Source organism: Nannospalax galili, unplaced genomic scaffold (assembly GCF_000622305.1).
Source record: "Nannospalax galili isolate Female #2095 unplaced genomic scaffold, S.galili_v1.0 scaffold44, whole genome shotgun sequence".
NCBI classification, from domain to species: domain Eukaryota; kingdom Metazoa; phylum Chordata; class Mammalia; order Rodentia; family Spalacidae; genus Nannospalax; species Nannospalax galili.
This window is the reverse complement of record NW_008355789.1, coordinates 2023778-2041974: the sequence shown is the minus strand read 5'-3', so window position 1 is coordinate 2041974 and position 18197 is coordinate 2023778. Positions and strand designations below refer to the sequence as shown.

At 40.1% G+C, this 18197-nt stretch overlaps 1 protein-coding gene across 4 annotated transcripts in view; it reads left to right on the top strand.

Moving 5' to 3' along the window:
• The window catches only part of Sbf2 (SET binding factor 2), a 412775-nt gene that overhangs the window by 311628 nt on the left and 82950 nt on the right, over positions 1-18197 (top strand). For all 4 annotated transcript variants that reach the window (XM_029556331.1, XM_029556330.1, XM_008853457.2 and 1 more), the window contains one exon: positions 16370-16540. In XM_029556331.1, coding sequence (XP_029412191.1) covers positions 16370-16540 — 171 coding nt within the window. The remainder of the gene's footprint in view (positions 1-16369; positions 16541-18197) is intronic.

The following is an 18197-nucleotide window of genomic DNA, read 5'->3' as shown; positions in this document are numbered from 1 at the left end:
TCTGTGTGTATAATTTGTATGCTCACATGTATATGCATGCAGCACGCCTGCCATGGTGCACATGTGGAAGTCAGAGAACAACTTGCAAGTATGGTTCTCTTCTTCCACCTTGGTCCCAGATAGGGATCCAACTCAGGTCATTAGACTTGGCGACAAGTGCCTTTACCTGCTGAACCTTCTCACCAGCCCATCTGTTTAACTTCTTTAACCCATTTTTAATTGGATGATTGTTTGGGGTTACATTGAGTTGGGTTTGGTAAGGTTTGGTTTGTATTATGGATGTCTATTTTCAGATGAGTTTGCAGACATTTTCTCCTCTTTTTGGGGGGAGGGGGTATTTTTGAGTCAGGGTCTTCCTGAAGCCCCAGCAGGCCTAGACCTCACTGTGTACACCAGGCTGGCCTCAATCTCAAGCGATCTGCCTGTCTGCCTCTTCCTCCTCATGCTCTACACCTGGCGTTTTCTCCCTCTTATAAGTTGTCTCTTAACTCTGTTGATTATTTCCTTGCTGCATAGAAGCTTCTAGGCTTGCAATAACCCCACTTGTCTGTTTTTACTAATATTACCTATGTCATTAGCATCTTACCTAAAAAGTCATTGCCCATATCAGTGTCTTGAAGTGATCCTCCTGTGTTTTCTTGGTAATTTCATAGTTGTAGGTTTTACATGTAGGTCTTTGATCCATTTTTAGTTGATATTTTTAAAAAGAATTAATGACTTTTTTTTTCATTCTTTAGAATGCATCTTTAGAGATGCAATTTTAACACATTACATAAAAATACATATTCAATGAAGTTTAAGAGGAAAAATAGGAAGAAGAAATCAAAGACCAACAGATTTGCCAACATGGGATCAACTTTGGTGGAATAATGAAGATTTCCATTAGCTCTGTTCTTTTTTTTTTTTCAATATGAGTTTATTGGGCTTACTAACAGAGCATAGTGTGGGGGTTTATTTATTTATAGAAGGGTGTGTGGCACCCCCACACACACACCCATTTATGGCTACGCTGGAAAGTCCACACTCAAATATAGATCCTGTGACTTCCCGACAGCCACACAAAATGGCAAGAGAGGTGCTTCATGGCATTCTTGGTTTATATATCCTTAACCCCTCCCCCACTTGCTGCTGAGGTCTACTGATTGGGTGGGAGGGGTAACTGGCTCCCCCATCGACTACTTGACGACTGTGAGAAGGAGGTGTGACTATAGCTTGCCAGCATAGTGGACATTTCTAGGTAACATTGCACCCCCTCCTCTGGCTCTTAAATTCTTTATGCCAACCTCTTCTGCAAAAGGCTCTGAGCCTTGGAGGGGGTGATAGGTGTGGTATGATCTTCCTCCCATTGTGGCAAGTCACTGAACTTTCGAGTCTCTGCATCATTTGTTTTCCATGGGCTGTTGGCCCGTTTCAGTGGGATTTAATCTATAAAAACACAAACAGCATCCGGGCATGGTGGCACACGCCTTTAATCCCAGCACTCAGGAGGCAGAGGCAGGCGGATCCTTGTGAGTTCAAGGCCAGCCTGGTCTACATAGTGAGTTCAGGTCAGCTGGGACTACAGGGAGACCCTGTCTCAAAAAGACAAAAAAAAAAAAAAAAAAAAAAAAAAAAAAAAACCCACAAACAGCAAGAAGCAAGAACACCTAAATAGTGGCTGCTATAATAATTTAACCTATGGGCATAAACACAAATACTTGGACAGTACTTTAGCAGGTGCATCACATCCATCTAACAAAACAATTGCAGTGACTTCCCACTGGGTCCTATATCCTCCCCTGCCAGAGGGAGTAGCCTGGTCTGCAGTACCAGATATGTGTTCTACCTCTGTGAGTTTTGTTTTGGTTTTTTTTCCTTAAATATTTGGTAGAACTGGCAAAAGTCATTTGGGGTTTTCTTTGGAGAATATTTAAACTACAATTACAGTTTTTCAAATACATATGAATTATTCAAGTCTAAGTGAGTTTTGGTAAGAGAATGGTGTGTGTGTATCTGTGTTTTGAAACAAAATCCGGTATGTATCCCCCACTGATTACAGGTGTATGCCACCACTCCAGGCAATATTTGGTAGTTTGTTATCTGTGATACTGTGATATATAATAAGAACTATATGTTTTGGTCTTCCCCAATTCTTGGTACAGTTTTCAAAACCTTTAGATTCTCTTAAATAGTGTCTTATGCTATTAAGGTAGCTGGTGTCTGGAGAGTCAGTATAGAGTTGCCAGGAGAACAGTTTTAGAGGATTGGGGCTTTCAGCCCATCAGGAAAAGTACAAAACACTCTAGGCTGAGTTGGTCGCCAATAAATCATGTCTCTGTAATGAAGCCTCCCACAAACCCTGCAGGATGTGATTATGTATCTAGTATGCACAAGGCCCTGGGTTAGATCCCCAGCACTGGAGGCTTGGGGGAGATAAAGTTTAGGAAGCTTCCATGTTGCTGAACTGAGACAGCACACCCCAACTCCCTAGGGATCAAAGTTCCTGCACTGAAAACCCTCTAGAATCCCACCCTATCCATCTTTTCATCTGAATGTTCATTTGTATCCTTTGAAAAGTACTTTGTAATGAATTGGCAATAGTAACTAAAGTGACTCAGTTCTGTGAGGTATTCTTGCAAAAGATCAAACCCAAGAAGGGAGTTGGTGAGAAATTCCTAATTTATTTCTTGTCAGTTAAAGCTACCTGAAGTTTGTACTTATAATTGGTAGCTACCGTTTGGGGGCAGATTATGAGACTGAGCTCTTAATGTGTAGATGATTATTAAATCCATTAAGATGTTATCAGAATTGAATTGTGGCTTGTATTATAGAACTGCTGATGAGTATGAAATAAAAAACCCACCTACCAGATCACAGAGTGTGGAGTATCAAGAGATGAGAGGTGGGGAGAAAAAAAGGAAGAAGGAAAGAGGGGGAGGGAATCAAATATTTAAATAAATAACAGTCTGATGAGTTTTACCCTATTCCTCAGTACCATAATTCATTTAAAACCATCTTCATTACTCTAGAAAAAAATTCTGTTACCTATTAGCTGTTACTCATCATGTTCCCTTCAGGCAACCTCTAATCTACTTTTCATCTGTATCAGCCTGTTCTGGAAGGACATACAAATTGGATCATACAATATGTGGTCTTTTATGACTTATTTTAGTTGGCATAATGTCTTTGTTTTAGGGTTCTCAGAGGAATAGAGCTGGTAAAATGAATATATAAAGAGGGGATTTATTAGATTGGCTTACAGGATAGGGTATGAGTAGTCCAACAATGGCTATAGAAGACTGAAGAAGCTGAGAAACTGGTAGTTGCCCAGTCCCTAAGGCTGGATGTCCCAGCAGTCCAAATCTGATGCTTGGAGGATTCCTTGAGATCTGCTGATTCCTTCTATGTTGAAACCCAAGGACATTGGTTCTGATACCAGCAAAGAAATGCCATAGCAACTAGGTAGATAAACTCACCAGAGAGTGAAGGCAACAGGCAAAAACAAAAGCTCCCTTCTGCTGTGTCCTTTTGTATGGACTGCCACTAGAAGGTGCTGCCCACGTTTGTGGTGGGTCTTCTGGCTTGAATAAATTGACCAGGAAAGTCCTTCACATTTTAGTTAATTCCAGATCCAGTCAAATTGACAACCAAGATGAGCCATCACAGTTTTCAGGGTTCATCCATGTTACAGCATGTGTCAGACCCCTGCCATCATTGCCAAGTGCTACTCCACTGCATGGAGAGACCTCTGGTTCTTTATCCATAGGTTGGGTAATGAGCAATTGGGTTGTTTCTATCGTCTTCTGATATGCAGCTTATATAAAACATAAAACTACCTCTTTAAAAAGTAAGAGGGGGATGGAGAGATGGCTCAGCGGTTAAGAGCACTGGCTGTGCTTGCAGAGGACCTGGGTTCCGTTCCCATCACCCACATAGCCACTACCAACCATCTGTAACTCCAGCTGCAGGGGATCCAACACCCTCTTCTGACCTTCATGCGAACTGCACAACACAGGTACACTTACACATATGCAGGCAATACACTCATACACATAAAATAAATATTTTAAATTTTTTAAGTGAGAAGGGCTTTTTTTCTAAGATACAGGATTTCAGCTTTATTTGCTTTCAGACTTAGTTACTGCTTGTACATCTATTTCCCTTCTCATTTTCTTCATTCCTATGTGTTTCTACCAGACCCCACCACCACCACCTCCCTTTGGCTCTCATTTTCGTACGGTTTAGAAAGCGGAGTGTTCAATTAACATTTAGCAAGAAGTTTTCAAAATTATTTTTGAGAGAGAAAGAGAAACCATAATTCCATTATTTTAACTTTATTTTCATCTAACCTTTTCCTAGCAGTTTTGGGTTTTTTGGGTTTTTTTAGGTGGGGTGGGGCGGGGAGTGGATTTTGTGTGTGTGTGTGTGTGTATATGTGTGTGCACGTGCACTTTGCGACTTTTCCTGGAAAATGTGAACAGACGTCTCTTCACTCTAGAAAGGGCAAAGACGATAGACCAAAGTAACAGCTCCAGCAAAGTCCAGCTTGACAAATCACTGAGTTTATTGGGGTTACTTCAGGAGTATGTGTGAGGGTTACTTTGAGGGTATGGATGACTCAAAGGTATGTCACTGAAAAGCTCTGACTCACTTTGAGATCACTTACAAGCAGCTCGTTTGGTCTGAAAAATCTCTCCTAGCAGTTGTTACTGCTTCTAATATTGCAGGAGGGGCCTTGTATGGCTTTTAAGTTTTAGGAACTTCCTGAGATTCATGAGTTGTTTGCTTACTGAGCTTTGCAAGTCTATTTCTTGAGTTTTAAGGAGCCTCTCTTCAGGATGGAATGTTTTAAATTAGAGGAAATTGCTACACAGCAATGGTTGTCTAGGCACATTGTGTGCGTGTGTGTGTGTGTTACAGAGGTCAAGTCAGGAATCTTAAAATTGCTGTCCACCTTATTTTTTGAGGTAGGATCTCTCACTGAACCTGGAGCTTGCTGATTAAGCTAGATTGGCTGGTCAAGAAGATCACAGGACCCTTCTGTCTCTATCTCTCCAGTACTGAGATTGTAGACATATCACTACACCTAACTTTTCACATAGGGGCTGGGAATCCAAAATCAGGTCCTGGTACTTGTGCTGCAAAGCACTTCCCTGACTGAACCATCTCCTTCCTCACAGTTTTTGTGTACCTATAACTATAACCATGGCATAGTTAACTAATTTTCAGAACTCAAAGTGCTTCATTTATAAGCCCACAATTATGTTAACCATTCTAATATAAGCATACTATTCAAGTGTGTTAGTAATGTGCCAGTAATTTGCCTTTTCTTCTCTACAGTGAGCATTCAAGTCACTAATTTTGGAAGGGAGTAGATACTGAAGAAATTCAGTGAGAAACTGTGTGTGTGTGTGTGTGTGTGTGTGTGTGTGTGTGTGTGTGTGTGCGTGTGTGTGTGCGCGCGCGCGCACGCAGGCTGAAAGTCAGTGTTACATGTCTTCCTCAACCTCTTTCCACCTTATATCTCTTAAGACATGATCTCTCACTGAACATAGAGCTCACCAATTTACCTGGGCTTGCTAGCCAGGAATTCTGTCTCCACTTCCCCAGCTCTGGGATTATATGTGTGTACTGCCATATCTTGTCTTTATTTCTTTTTTTTTTTTTTTTTTTTTTTTTTGGTCTTCTTTGAGACAGGGTCTCCCAGTAGCCCCAGCTGTCCTAGAACTCACTATGTAGACCAGGCTGGCCTTGAACTCACAGAGATCCACCTGCCTCTGCCTCCTGAGTACTGGGATCAAAGGTGTGCACAACCACACCCGGCCGTATCTTATCTTTAAAAAAAAAAAAAAAAAAAAACTTTTTGTTGGGGTTTTGTGCGTTTCCTATGGTAGTTCTTAATCAAATTTAGACCCCCTCCCCCAATGATCTCCCCCCATACCCTCCCCCACCAGACCACATACATTCTGTCATATATGTTAAGTCCTATTTGTTTAAGCATTTTTATCCAGATGTCCTTTGGTGCAAGTTTATCCACTGCAGTCTAGTCAGCATATCTGGGGGATCTTAAAGGTCTACTCTCCCTCACCCAGCAGTAATCAGTTGCCAACAGTTTCCAGGCTAGGGCTGGGACCTGCCATTCATTTCCCTTGCTTCACACTGGACCCTTGTCTGAGTTGGCATGGATCTTGGGCACAACGCCACCATTGCTGCAAGTTCACATGAGCAAGCTTCCAGTGGCCTGAAAGCCTCTGTTTCTCCATGTTTGTGGACCAACCCTGGCTCTTAAAATATTTCTGCCCCCTCTTTTGCAATGGTCCCTGACCCATGGGTGGATGAGGTTTAATGTAGGAGTCCTGTCCAGAGACACACAATCTGCAGTCTCTTATTCTCTAAAACTTAGCCAGCTGTGGCCTCTGTGTGCATCACACTCTGTTGTATTTGGAAGCTTTGCTGGTGAGAGCTGAGGGGTGCACTAGTATTCTCTCCACCCCCTGTTCCACTGTGTTCCGTGAGCCTTAGGTATGGAGGTTCCACTGCAGATGTGTCACCTAGGACTGGGTATCTCTCAGACATATATTCTGTGTGTGTGACCAGTTGTGAAGCTCTGCAGTAGACTCCATCTGTTGCAAAAGATGCTTTTTATCAAAGAGTGGTGTCCAGTACACTTGTCTGTAAATATGAGGAGATCTGTATTTAGCATACAGTAAGAAATTTCATTTCTCTAGAGATATGACAGAAATAGGGTTTTCTCTAGGATCTCTCCAACCATGTTTATTTGGCTATAATTACAGTGCCACCCATGGGTTCTTATCTTACTTTTTACATGAGTGCTAGTAATTCAAACCCAGGTCCTCATACTTGTGTGGCAAGTACTTTCCCAACTGAGCCATCTCAGCCCCTGTGGTAAACATTTTTGTTAAGCTTTACATCCATTTGCAGTACATACAGTGAGAATTTTGGCTCACTTAATTCCTTCATTTTCTGTAGCAGGATACATCCTTGCATTTTATCTGTTATGCATTTTACACTTAGACTTCAGAAAGAAGACCTTGTTAGGTATCTACTACTCTTTGTGTTGATTGTATTCTCCGAACAAAACCTTTTTCTTACCAGCTGTAAATGGGAGTTATAAACACAGTTATTAGGTTCATCAGTCATCACATAGTCTATGATTCTTATCTAGAGTATAGATGTTAGAGACTTTGTAGACAAAAACATCACAGTATATGACATTGAGTTAATGAAAATACAAGTTTCTAATAAACACTTGAGGATAGATTTTATTTCTAAACTTGGGTTTATGACTCTCAAATATTTAAAATTCTCAAGTTCATAAATATATTAATGAAAGAAAAGCCAATCTAATAATATGCTACCCTAGTAATGAAAAATAACTCATTGTTTAAAAAAAACTATTATGTAAGGGATAAAATCAAGTATTGATTCTGAGTGTGTGCAAACATTCAGGCATGCATATGTGCTCATGCTAAGTATTGAACTTAAGATTTCATGTGTGCTAAGTGACACCCTGAGTCTGAATTGGAGCCGGCATGTGCGTGTGCGGGTGTGTGCCTTGATGCATACATGACTCACCAAATAGTCGTTGAGGGGAATTTCCTCTTTATAACAATGTCTCAGGTAGTAAGTATACAAGAAGTATTCCTTGGTAAGAACACCACTGTCTTAACAGCTAATGAGTGAATCCACACATTGACTACCAAAGCTTTCACATCACAGGAGAGAATACCAGATGTGCCCTCTTATGATGGTACCATCTGTAAATATCCTTGACAAAAAAGCCTGAATCTGATCGAACCCCAGATATTACCAATTTTTAAGAAGCACAGAGCCAAAAGAATATGTTAAATGATACCACTGGGTTATAGTTAGCAACCAGTATAGGACAAATGATATTTGTTTAGCAAAGTGCAGCTGGGGAAACAACCTAGAATAAAACTGAGCTGAATGGTGCCCAGACTTATGCTTCTTATTACATGGATTGTGCTTAAATTAAACATACTGTGAAAATAACACCACCAAAAGTAAGGAGGAAAGGGAGAATCTTTTTCAGTGTATATTTTTACTGAATTTTTGTTAGTTTCATACAGTACATTAAATCATATTTAGATCCCTTCCCCTGTCTGCACCCCCCCCATAGCCTATCCACAAGATTTCATGCATTCTGTCATATATGTTAAAGCCTATCAAGTCAAGTTCGTGTACCCAGATGTCCTTCTGTGTGAGTTCATTTACTGGAGCTTGTTCAGCCTATCTAGCATCACTCCTCTAAAGATCAGCTTTCCCCCAGCACTAATCAGCTGCCAGTAGTTCCTCAGCTAAGGTTGGGACTTCCTTCCTGCCCATTTCCCCAGTTCTATGCTGTGCTTTTGTCTGATTGAGTTTTCATGGGTCTTGTGCATGCTGTCACCATTGCTGTAAGTTCATATGAGCGACTTTCCAGAAGCCCCCTCCCTCTTCTGCAGTGGTCCCTGAGCCCTGAGTGGGTGAGCTTTAATAGGGGAGTCCTATCCAGGGACACACATCCTGCACTCTCTTATTCTCTACGCTTTGACCAGTTGTGGCCTTCGGTATGCATTGCCCTCTGTTGCATGAGGAACCTTCACTGGTGAGAAGTGAGAGATGCATTAGTATTCTCTCCACCCCCTGTTCTACTGTGATGTATAGAGGATCCACTGTAGATATGTCACTTAGGGCTGGGCATCTCATGGATACTTATTTTCTGTGTATGGCCAGTTGTTGAACTCTGTAATAGTCTCCATCTACTGCAAAAAGAAGCTTCTTGGATGAGTGGTGACTGATGTACTTGTTTGTAAATATAAGGATCTATATTTAGTATAAAATAAGAAATTACATTTGTCTACATGTGATAGATGTAGAGTTTTCGCCATGTGTGTTTCCTCCCATTAAATGGGCTTTAAGTCCAATTAGATAGCTGTTGATTACCCCTAAGATAAAAGTGCCACTACTGCACCAATATAGTTTGCTGTGCCTACCATTTGTTGCGATTATTAGGCTTTAAACCTGGGGTTGGACCATCAATTGATGTTCTCCCTTAGCAGCTTGCATAGTGTCCTCTAAAACTATGAGAGCTAGTCTTCAGAGAGGAGACTTCCAGGTCAGTTCCAGCTCCATTGCTGGAAGTCCTGTGTCCAAAATATGTTCTGTAATCAGAATAGGGTCTTACCTTCAAGTTCTGGGAGGTAATCAAGGGCTGTAGCAATAGCACTAGTTTTTGAAGGACTCCTCTTGGCTCCTGGGTGGGTATTTCCTGATGCTAGTACACATGACCACCTTGGCACATAATGCTTGTGGTATGGGAAAATTCAAAATTAATTTTATATCCTCCTCTCCCTCTACCTTCAAATCAGCATAGACTTAACTCCCTTAAAACCAGAGACCTGTTGGGACAGACCCCTTAATTGCTTTTGCCAGTATGTTGGACAATCTGGACTTTGCAGTGACATCATTGGGATGGCTCCTCAGAAGAACAGTGGTCCCTTTTCTAAAAGATTGTGGATCTTCACATTGGTAGTTCCACCATGTTGGTTTCATTTCCTGAAAGTCAGGGTCAGCTTGTGAAAAGTTGTTAAACAACATACTTAATGTGAAATGTCAACCTGCACTCTAAACTTCCCCCATTCAGAGCATCAAATGAAGACTTCACTGGATTTTATAGTGGCTTTCTGATTTTGGTAGTTAGTCCATACAAGAAGGGAGTTTGTAAGTTCTTGTATACCATTAATGATTATCTGTCCATGTCCTGTCTGAAATACCATGATTGTTTATGAAAAGTATCTTTAATAAAGCTGGATACAGTTTGGCTTGGGGAAAAAAAAAAAGATGACAGTTGACTTGTGTGATAATGCTCATTCGTACCATAGTGTTTATTGTAGCAAAGAGTTGGGAACAAGGAAATACTATGTAATCTTACAGTTGAACTCCATGTGGCAGTTAAATTGTGACTGAAAAACTCTGTAGGCCAGACTGCCTGGATTGAATCCCAGCTCCAGTTCCACACTTGATAGCAATGCTCGCAGAGGCAAGTTACTTCCTTGTGCCTTGGTTTTCTCACCTTTAAACAGAGGAAGTAGTCCTTATGCCAGTAGGCTATAGGATTGCTTTGAGGACTGAATACATATAGTAAGGAAATCCTCAGCAATTTAGATAGTTCTACATTATTTTTTAAAATCATTACATGTTTATGGCATAAGACCTTCCAGCTAGCTTTCTTTCCTAAAATCTAGCTTTCCTCCAAGCCCCTAAATGAAGCCATGGCTTTGGGAGCAAACATTTCTAGCCAGACCGGCTTTAGACAGTTCCTCATATTGATATCTGCTGACTGTCTTAACCTGACTAGTTCCTCACATGGATTTGTGCCCATTTATTTGGGTTTGAATCTGACCTGCTGTTTGGTGAGCCCCTTAAGTTTATTTCCCACATCCTGTCTCATGCTGAGTTTCTTTTGAAAGCGTTGTGGAAAATGAATGACATTGCTTAATCTAGTGCCTTCAGAGCTATTTTTTCTAGATAAGGAAGGAAGTCAACACATTCTTAAACATCTCACAAAATTGGGTAGCAAAATACCATTTCTTTCTTCAGGACATAATTATAAGAATTACGATGAATTGTAGAGTAAATATTGTTGCCAGAGTTGAAGGGAAAGACAGATGTCATTTGATGAGAGTGTTCCCTACCCCTACCCTGTCACCCTCGGGGCTGACATGAAGCTAGCACATGGACCAGTTTGGGAAACCCTCCTGGAAAAAGTTCACTTTCAAATGAAGAAGTAGCTAGAATAAGGCAATAGGTTTATCCATAATTACTTATTTTCCCAGTTTTCTAGACCTACTGTTACTGTCACTGGTTATATAGAATCTGAAACCCTAAAGAATCTCATTACATGTTTTCCCCATAATTAAAGTTCTGTTTTTAAAATATGGTCATTTTGATATCTTTAACAGTGTAGGCTCTTGAGTTTGAGGCCAGCCTGGGCTACATAGTGAGTTCTAAGCCAGCTTTAGTTATATACTGAGACCCTGTTTCAAAGAATAAAAATTCTTCTGATCGAGTCAAATGTACAGAGAAGACACTTGTGTCTTAGCACCCACTTTGTGGCCCAACCAGACAGCAAAGATCTACTTTTACAATTTCTAGTTTAAGCTATGATGAAGTTTAGGCAGAATAAGGTTCTGCTTCCTGTACTAGTCCTGAGCACACACCTGATCCTCAGAGTAATGACCCAGTCCATATTAACAAGGGATACGGTATTCCTTCCTCACAATAGAGCAGACATAGTGTGAAACCACAGAACAAGAAGGCATATTTCATGTTCAGAAAGGGAATATGTTAAATGTTCGGAATTAATAATTTCTTATGCATACATCAGTCAGATGCCATAGCAATTTATACTCAGAGGTTGCCACCAAGAATATTTATCTTATGATTATGTTTTAATCTTAAAATTATTTAATCCTGCTGTAATTCTCACTTAATAAACAGACTATGGGCTTCAACTCTTTGAGCCATTACTGTTGGTTTTATACCATTTTTCTGCCTTGAATTACCTTTCTTGAAAATAATTTTACAGTTTTGCATATTTATTTTAGTTTGTGACTAAACAGGAAGGTTATGTCAACTGGTCCATGCCCAGGAAAAGCAATGTGCAGCATCAGTGAAAATGGTGCTAAAGTAGAAAGGTGGGCTTCATTAAACCTTCGGGTTCATGTGGAATCTCTGTCAAGTTTAAATATTTATAATTAATGACTTTTTAGTGTATTGAATATCCTAAAACTACTACTTTTATTATTATTTATTTTTTTTTTTTTTTGGTTTTTTTGAGACAGGGTCTCCCTGTAGCCCCAGCTGGCCTGGAACTCATTATGTAGACCAGGCTGGCCTTGAACTCAAAGAGCTCTGCCTGCCCCTGCCTCCCAAGTGCTGGGACTAAAGGCATGTACCACCATGCCTGGCTAAAAATAATATTTTTCAAAAAAGAAATGGTTCTCAGCCGGGCGTGGTGGCATACGCCTTTAGTACCACCACTCGGGAGGCAGAGGCAGGCAGATCGTTGTGAGTTCAAGGCCAGCCTGGTCTAAATAGTGAGTTCAGGTCAGCTGGGACTGCAGGGAGACCCTGTCTCAAAAAACACACACACACACAAAAAAAAAGGTTCTCTCTAGAATTATACTCATGGGAAAGGCAATTTGGAATTATTCTTTTATCTTACTGAATTTCATGCCTTTCAATTTTTAGACAAATATGACTTATTTTCTCTCATGCAGAATTTAAGAGAGAGAGAGAGAGGATGTGATGTGATATGAAAACAGGGGACTATGTAAAGGGGGAAGGGAATGGCAGAAGAACAGGGGTGAATATAAGCAAAGTTCATTGATGCACATGTGTGAAAATAATGCAGTGAGAAAAGTCTTCAAAATAGGCTTTTGTACTACTACTGAAATAATTGTTCTTAGGAGTGAAGAACTAAAATATGAAGGAAAATAACGTATAATCCACACATAGTATCTTAATCAACGTATAGAAGGAACGCAGGATTCTATGTAGTTTCTGCTAACACAACTCACAGAACCACACACACTGTGTTCATGATTTCCCAAGCAGTTGTCTGAAGTGTGCAGTTGAGGCATGAAAACCAAAAATGATCCTTGTATCTTCCCCTCTTTTTACTTCATATTCAGCATCAAATTATAGCCATCCCTATGAAAGAATTGTAGTTATAACTAGTCACCTCAGTAACAGTGCACAACTCTGTCTTGAAAGGAATTTATACACATCGTGCCTACCCAGAGATTTTTGCAGGCAAAGTCACAGTCACCCTGCTGGTAACTATCTATCCAAGTACTAAATTTCACAGTATGCCTGGTGCCTACTCCAACTTTAGGTTTAGTATGCTCTAGATCAAGAAGGAAACTTCATTGTGCATGTCGTCCTTACCAGTATCTTATTTATCTGTCATACATCCAAAAGAAATAATTGAACTGCCAGGGATGGTGGTACACACCTTGAATCCATCCCAGCACTTGAGAGGCGAAGGCAGGCATATCTCTGAGTTCCAGGCCAGCTTGGTCCACATAACAAGTTCCAGGCCAACCAGAGCTGCATTGCAAAGTGAGACCCTGTCTCAAAAAACAAAACAAAAAACTAACTTGTGCTGCATAATTATACATACAACCTTAATAATAATCTTTAGTACTGAACATTTCAGAAGAGAACTTAACTTTTATTAAATTGCTTCAAAAGGAAATCTACTTCTAATTATGGAAATTATACTTCTAAATATAGAAAACAAATGAACTCAATTCTAAAGAATAAAATAGACCAAAATTGCCAGACGCGATGGTGCACACCTTTAATCCCAGGACCCCGGAGGCAGAGGCAGGCAGATCTCTGTGAGTTCAAGGCCAGCCTGGTCTACATAGTGAGTTCCAGGACAGCTGAGGCTACAAGGAGACCCTGTCTCAAAAAGAACAAAAACAAACAAAAAAAAAAATAGACCAAAATTTTTTCTCTCTTGAAAAATGTTACTTCTTATTTGGTGAGAAATGAATTTTAAAGTATTAGAAACATCATCTTTTAGAAGTAAAAGCAGCATCTGTGGAAAGACGACTCATCACTCTGAAGTTTGACACTGAAATTGTCCCAGATTTTTTAAATGCAGTGTTATATGAAATTTTGACAAAGGTTTGAAATCAAAATAACAACTTTTGAGAGACAAAATCCTGGAGACTGGATGTGGTGGCTCAGGCCTGTAATCCCAGCACCTAGGTGACAGAGACAAGAGAATTACAAATTGCTTGTGCTGCACAGTAAGTTCTAGGCCAACCTAGGCTACATAGTGAGATACTATCAAAACAAGAAAAAAACCTTCCTAAGAAAACTCAGAAGTGCTCATTGGCATTTGATTTGCTTTTATTTCTTTAAAAAAAATTTTTATTGGTTTTTAAATTTCATACAGCATTTCCCAATCAAATCCAGATCCCCTCCCCCATCCATGCCTCCACCATTTCCCCACTGAACCCCATGTACTCTGCCAAATGTACCCAAATGTCCTTCCATGGAAATGCGTCCACTGGAGTCTAGTCAGCCCATCCAGTGGTCATATGTAAGTCATACTCTCCCTCACCCAACAATAATCAATCTCAAATAGTTCTCAGTCTCATGCCAGCACACCACCTATTTCTCATCTCCCCTTTGGGCCCTTGTTTAATTGAGCTGACACAGGTCCCGTGTTCAATGCCACCACGTTCACATGAGCAAGCCTCAGTGACCTGGAAGCCTTTACCTCCCTGTGTTCATGAACAAGCCCTGGCTCTTACAATCTTTCTGTCCCCTCTTCTGCAATGGTCCCTGAGCTGTTTTGGGAGGATCATTTGGCTTTAAAAAAAAAAAAAGGGCTTCGAGCCAAACCACATATAAACCATCACTGACAGGATTATTACACAGCCCTTACAATCACTTAGCCTTTCACAGTTTTCTGTGGGGGAGAGGTTGGTTTGGTTTTTGGTGGGTTTTGGTTTGTTTTGTTTTTTGGTTGTTTTTTTTTGCTCTGTTTGAGACAGGGTTTCCCTGTAGCCCCAGCTGACTTGGAGCCCACTGTGTAGATCAAGCTGGCCTTGAACTCATAGAGATCCGCTTGCCTCTGCCTCCCGAGTGCTGGGACTAAAGGCATGCACCACCATGCCCAGCCATTGATTTTGTTTTTTTGAAACAGGCTCTCCCTGTAACCCCAGCTGGCCTGGAACTCACTCTGCAGACCAAACTGACCTTGTTCTTACAGGATCCGCCAAGATCTACCTCCCAAGTGTTAAGGTTAAAGGTGTATCCCACCATGCCCAGCTCCAATTTTCTGCTTTAAGTTGTGAGTTATAATATAAATATTACGAGATTTTTTTGTATTAGATCATATATACAAATGTATATGAACTGTCCACCAACTGCCTACAGTTTTCCTTTCCTCTGTTGATTACCTCTTAAATTCTCCTTTACACTGCAGCCTAGCAGGAAGTCCTAGAAAGTCCCATGCCCATATTTGGTTAGTACAAAATTACCTTAGGGCTAAAGAAATGGCTCAGTGTTTAAGAGCACTGGCTGCTCTTCCAAAGGACCTGTGTTTGGTTCCCGTCATCCACATGGCAACCTATAACTGTCCTTAACTCCAGTACAAGGAGTTCTGATGCCCTTTTCTGTTCTGGCCTCCACTGGCATTGTACACACATGGTACACTTACACACATGCAGGTAAATACTCATACACATAAAATAAAAATAAATCAAGCTGGGCATGGTGGTGCACGCTTGTAGTCCCAGCACTTGGGAGGTAGAGGCAGGTGGATCTCTGTGAGTTCAAGGCCAGCCTGGTCTACATAGTGAGTTCCAGGACAGCTGGGGCTACAGGGAGACTCTGCTTCAAAGACTAAAATAATTCATTAATTAATTAATTAATTAATTTTAAATAAAAGAAAATGACCTTGAAGTCCAAGGAAATCTTAGAAATTTGTGAGCCAGGCACCAGCCTTAGAGGATGATGAGGTACAGCAGTAGGGAGGCTGCAGTCCTCTGACTTACACATTCTAGATGGGCTCTCATTCTAGGTATAAGCCCAAGCTTCCGGTTCGGTCATATTTTATTTAGGGAATTTTAAAAATGCACTCCAATCACACATGGTAGTATGCACATGTGTAATCCCAGCACTCACAAGACTAAGGAGAAAAGAGTTCTAGGCCAGCTGGGGATAGATAGTAAGACCTTGTATCAAAAAAATAATAATTAAAATTGTTGAGCCAGTGAGATGGCCCACTTTGTAAAGGTGCTTGCCACCAACATGAAGACCTGGGTTAAATCTCAAGAACCCACTCAATAGAAGGAGGAAACCTACTCCATGTATTGTCCTCCTACCTCTACACATGGGCTGTGGTATGCATGTACCCACACATATACACACACATACAGAAAATAAATGTAAAAAAAAATGTTAAAAAATTTTGAAACCATCTAGAGTTTTCTGTTTAGGTTGTGTTGGATTTGGGTATATATCCTAGTTATAATAACTGCACAACACCTATCTTCTACATACTCGAGTACTAGTTACTTTTCATATAGTCTATAATTCATAAAGTAACATCTTTGATTTTTAGCTTCTGTTAAAATGTTCATTTCAGGTTGATAAAATAACTGAGACTATAAAGGATTTGATAGAGAGCCTACAGTTGCGATTAAAAATGGGTACAGTAGTGATTACTAAGCCTTTCAAGAAATCTTTTGATTACTTCTGCAATTAGCTGTAGCACCTGTGACCTTCTGAACTGTCATAATCTGCCATTACCAATACTGATAGATATGTGTTCTTGCAGAAACTTGCCCCTGGAGTCAGCCAGTTTGCTTACACCTGTGTACAGGACCACCCCATTTGGACAAATCAGCAGTTTTGGGAGACAACCTTTTACAATGCAGTACAGGAACAGGTTCGCTGCCTTTATCTCTCAGCAAAGGAGGACAATCGTGCCCTATATCTGAAGCAAAAGGTAAGAGAAGAAAGGTGCTTGTGTGTGGCTGGGATAGACTACAAGGAAAGCTGCTTAGGCAGCTGCTCCTAAGGCAAAAGGAACTCGTGTTAAGCAGCCCTGTGGCAGGCATCTTTCTTCTATTGATTTGACATTTTTTTCATAATGACCTCTTACTACAGTTCTTTAACACTAGAATTGTTTTGTTATATTTTAATAAGAATTCCTTGGAAACTGTTGCAGCAAACTTGAATAGAAAGCACAAACCAAAAATATGTCCAGGTTTTCTATACAACTTATGTCCTTGAAGAAGTGCCAGGTTTAGCTCAGTGGTAGAGTGCTTCCCTAGCATGCACAAAGCCCCAAGTTCAATCCCTAGCACTGGAAAAAAAGAAGAGGAATTAAAGTTAATTGACTATAAAAATAAATGTTCAGGGCTGGAGAGATGGCTCAGCAGTTAAGAGCATTGACTGCTCTTACAGAAGACCCAGGTTTCATTCCTAGCATCCACATGACAGCTAACAGTCATCTGTAACTCCAGTTCAGGGGAATCTGAAGCTTTCTTCTGACATGAGTGCACTTACATCCATACAGGCAATACACTCATTCACATAAAATAAAAATAAATAAAATAAGCTTTCAAAATAAAGAAATAAATGTCCAGATTAATAGCCCTGCTCAGAAATATGTCAGCAATAAATCTAGATCTTCCTTTAGGATTAGTCTTTGTTTTTATAAATGAATAACATTTTACTTATATGTAAATAAATTAAGAAAATTACTTTTAATTTGGAAAAGTGGTTTTAAATACTGTAAATTTCTAAGATGTCATTTACTATCTGTCTGGTTTTAAACTCACATCACCTTCCACTTAACTCATTGGTAAAGTGAATAGATATCATTATTATAAGATTCTAATGTCTAATATATATGGCTTATTAAGAGTTCTTGGCACAGACTAAATAATAAGTGTTAGAAATCATCGACCTCATGAATTAAACTTAAAGCAACTTTAAAGGTTATCAGTGTTGATTCACTTGGGAGTAATTTTAAATTCAACATGTTGGGGAAATGAATCACTGCAGATTCTTCGTCATCATCTATTTTAACTTAACTTTTTGTAGGATAAATTATCCTAGGTACATAACAGAAACTACCCAGTCATACTTAAATATGTCTGTGCCTCATCATTTTAAACATATTATTGGTCTAGTGTAAGACTAGAAATTTTATCTGGGTATGGTAGCGCACACCTTTATTCCTAGCACTCAGGAGGCAGAGGCAGGCAAATCTCTGTGAGTTCAAGGCCAGCCTGGTCTACATAGCACGTTCCAGGCCAGCTGGGATTACAGGGAGACCCTGTCTCAAAAAGACCAAAAAAAAAAAACTTTAATAACAAATAGCATTAATATATATCTGATATTCCAAATTGTTATTGTAGCTCTCCATAGCTGGATAAAATGCTGTAGATATGAATTGCTGTTACACTTAACTCTGCAGGCTATTCAAACACCTCTAAAACCCCAGGCATCTACATACATACTTGTGGTTACTTGTGATATGATACTGTTAGACTATAACATTTACAAGGAAACTTAGCTTTGTGTGTGTGTGTGTGTGTGTGTGTGTGTGTGTGTGTGTGTGTGTGTGACCTTGGTCATTCTCTTTCCTCTAAAAG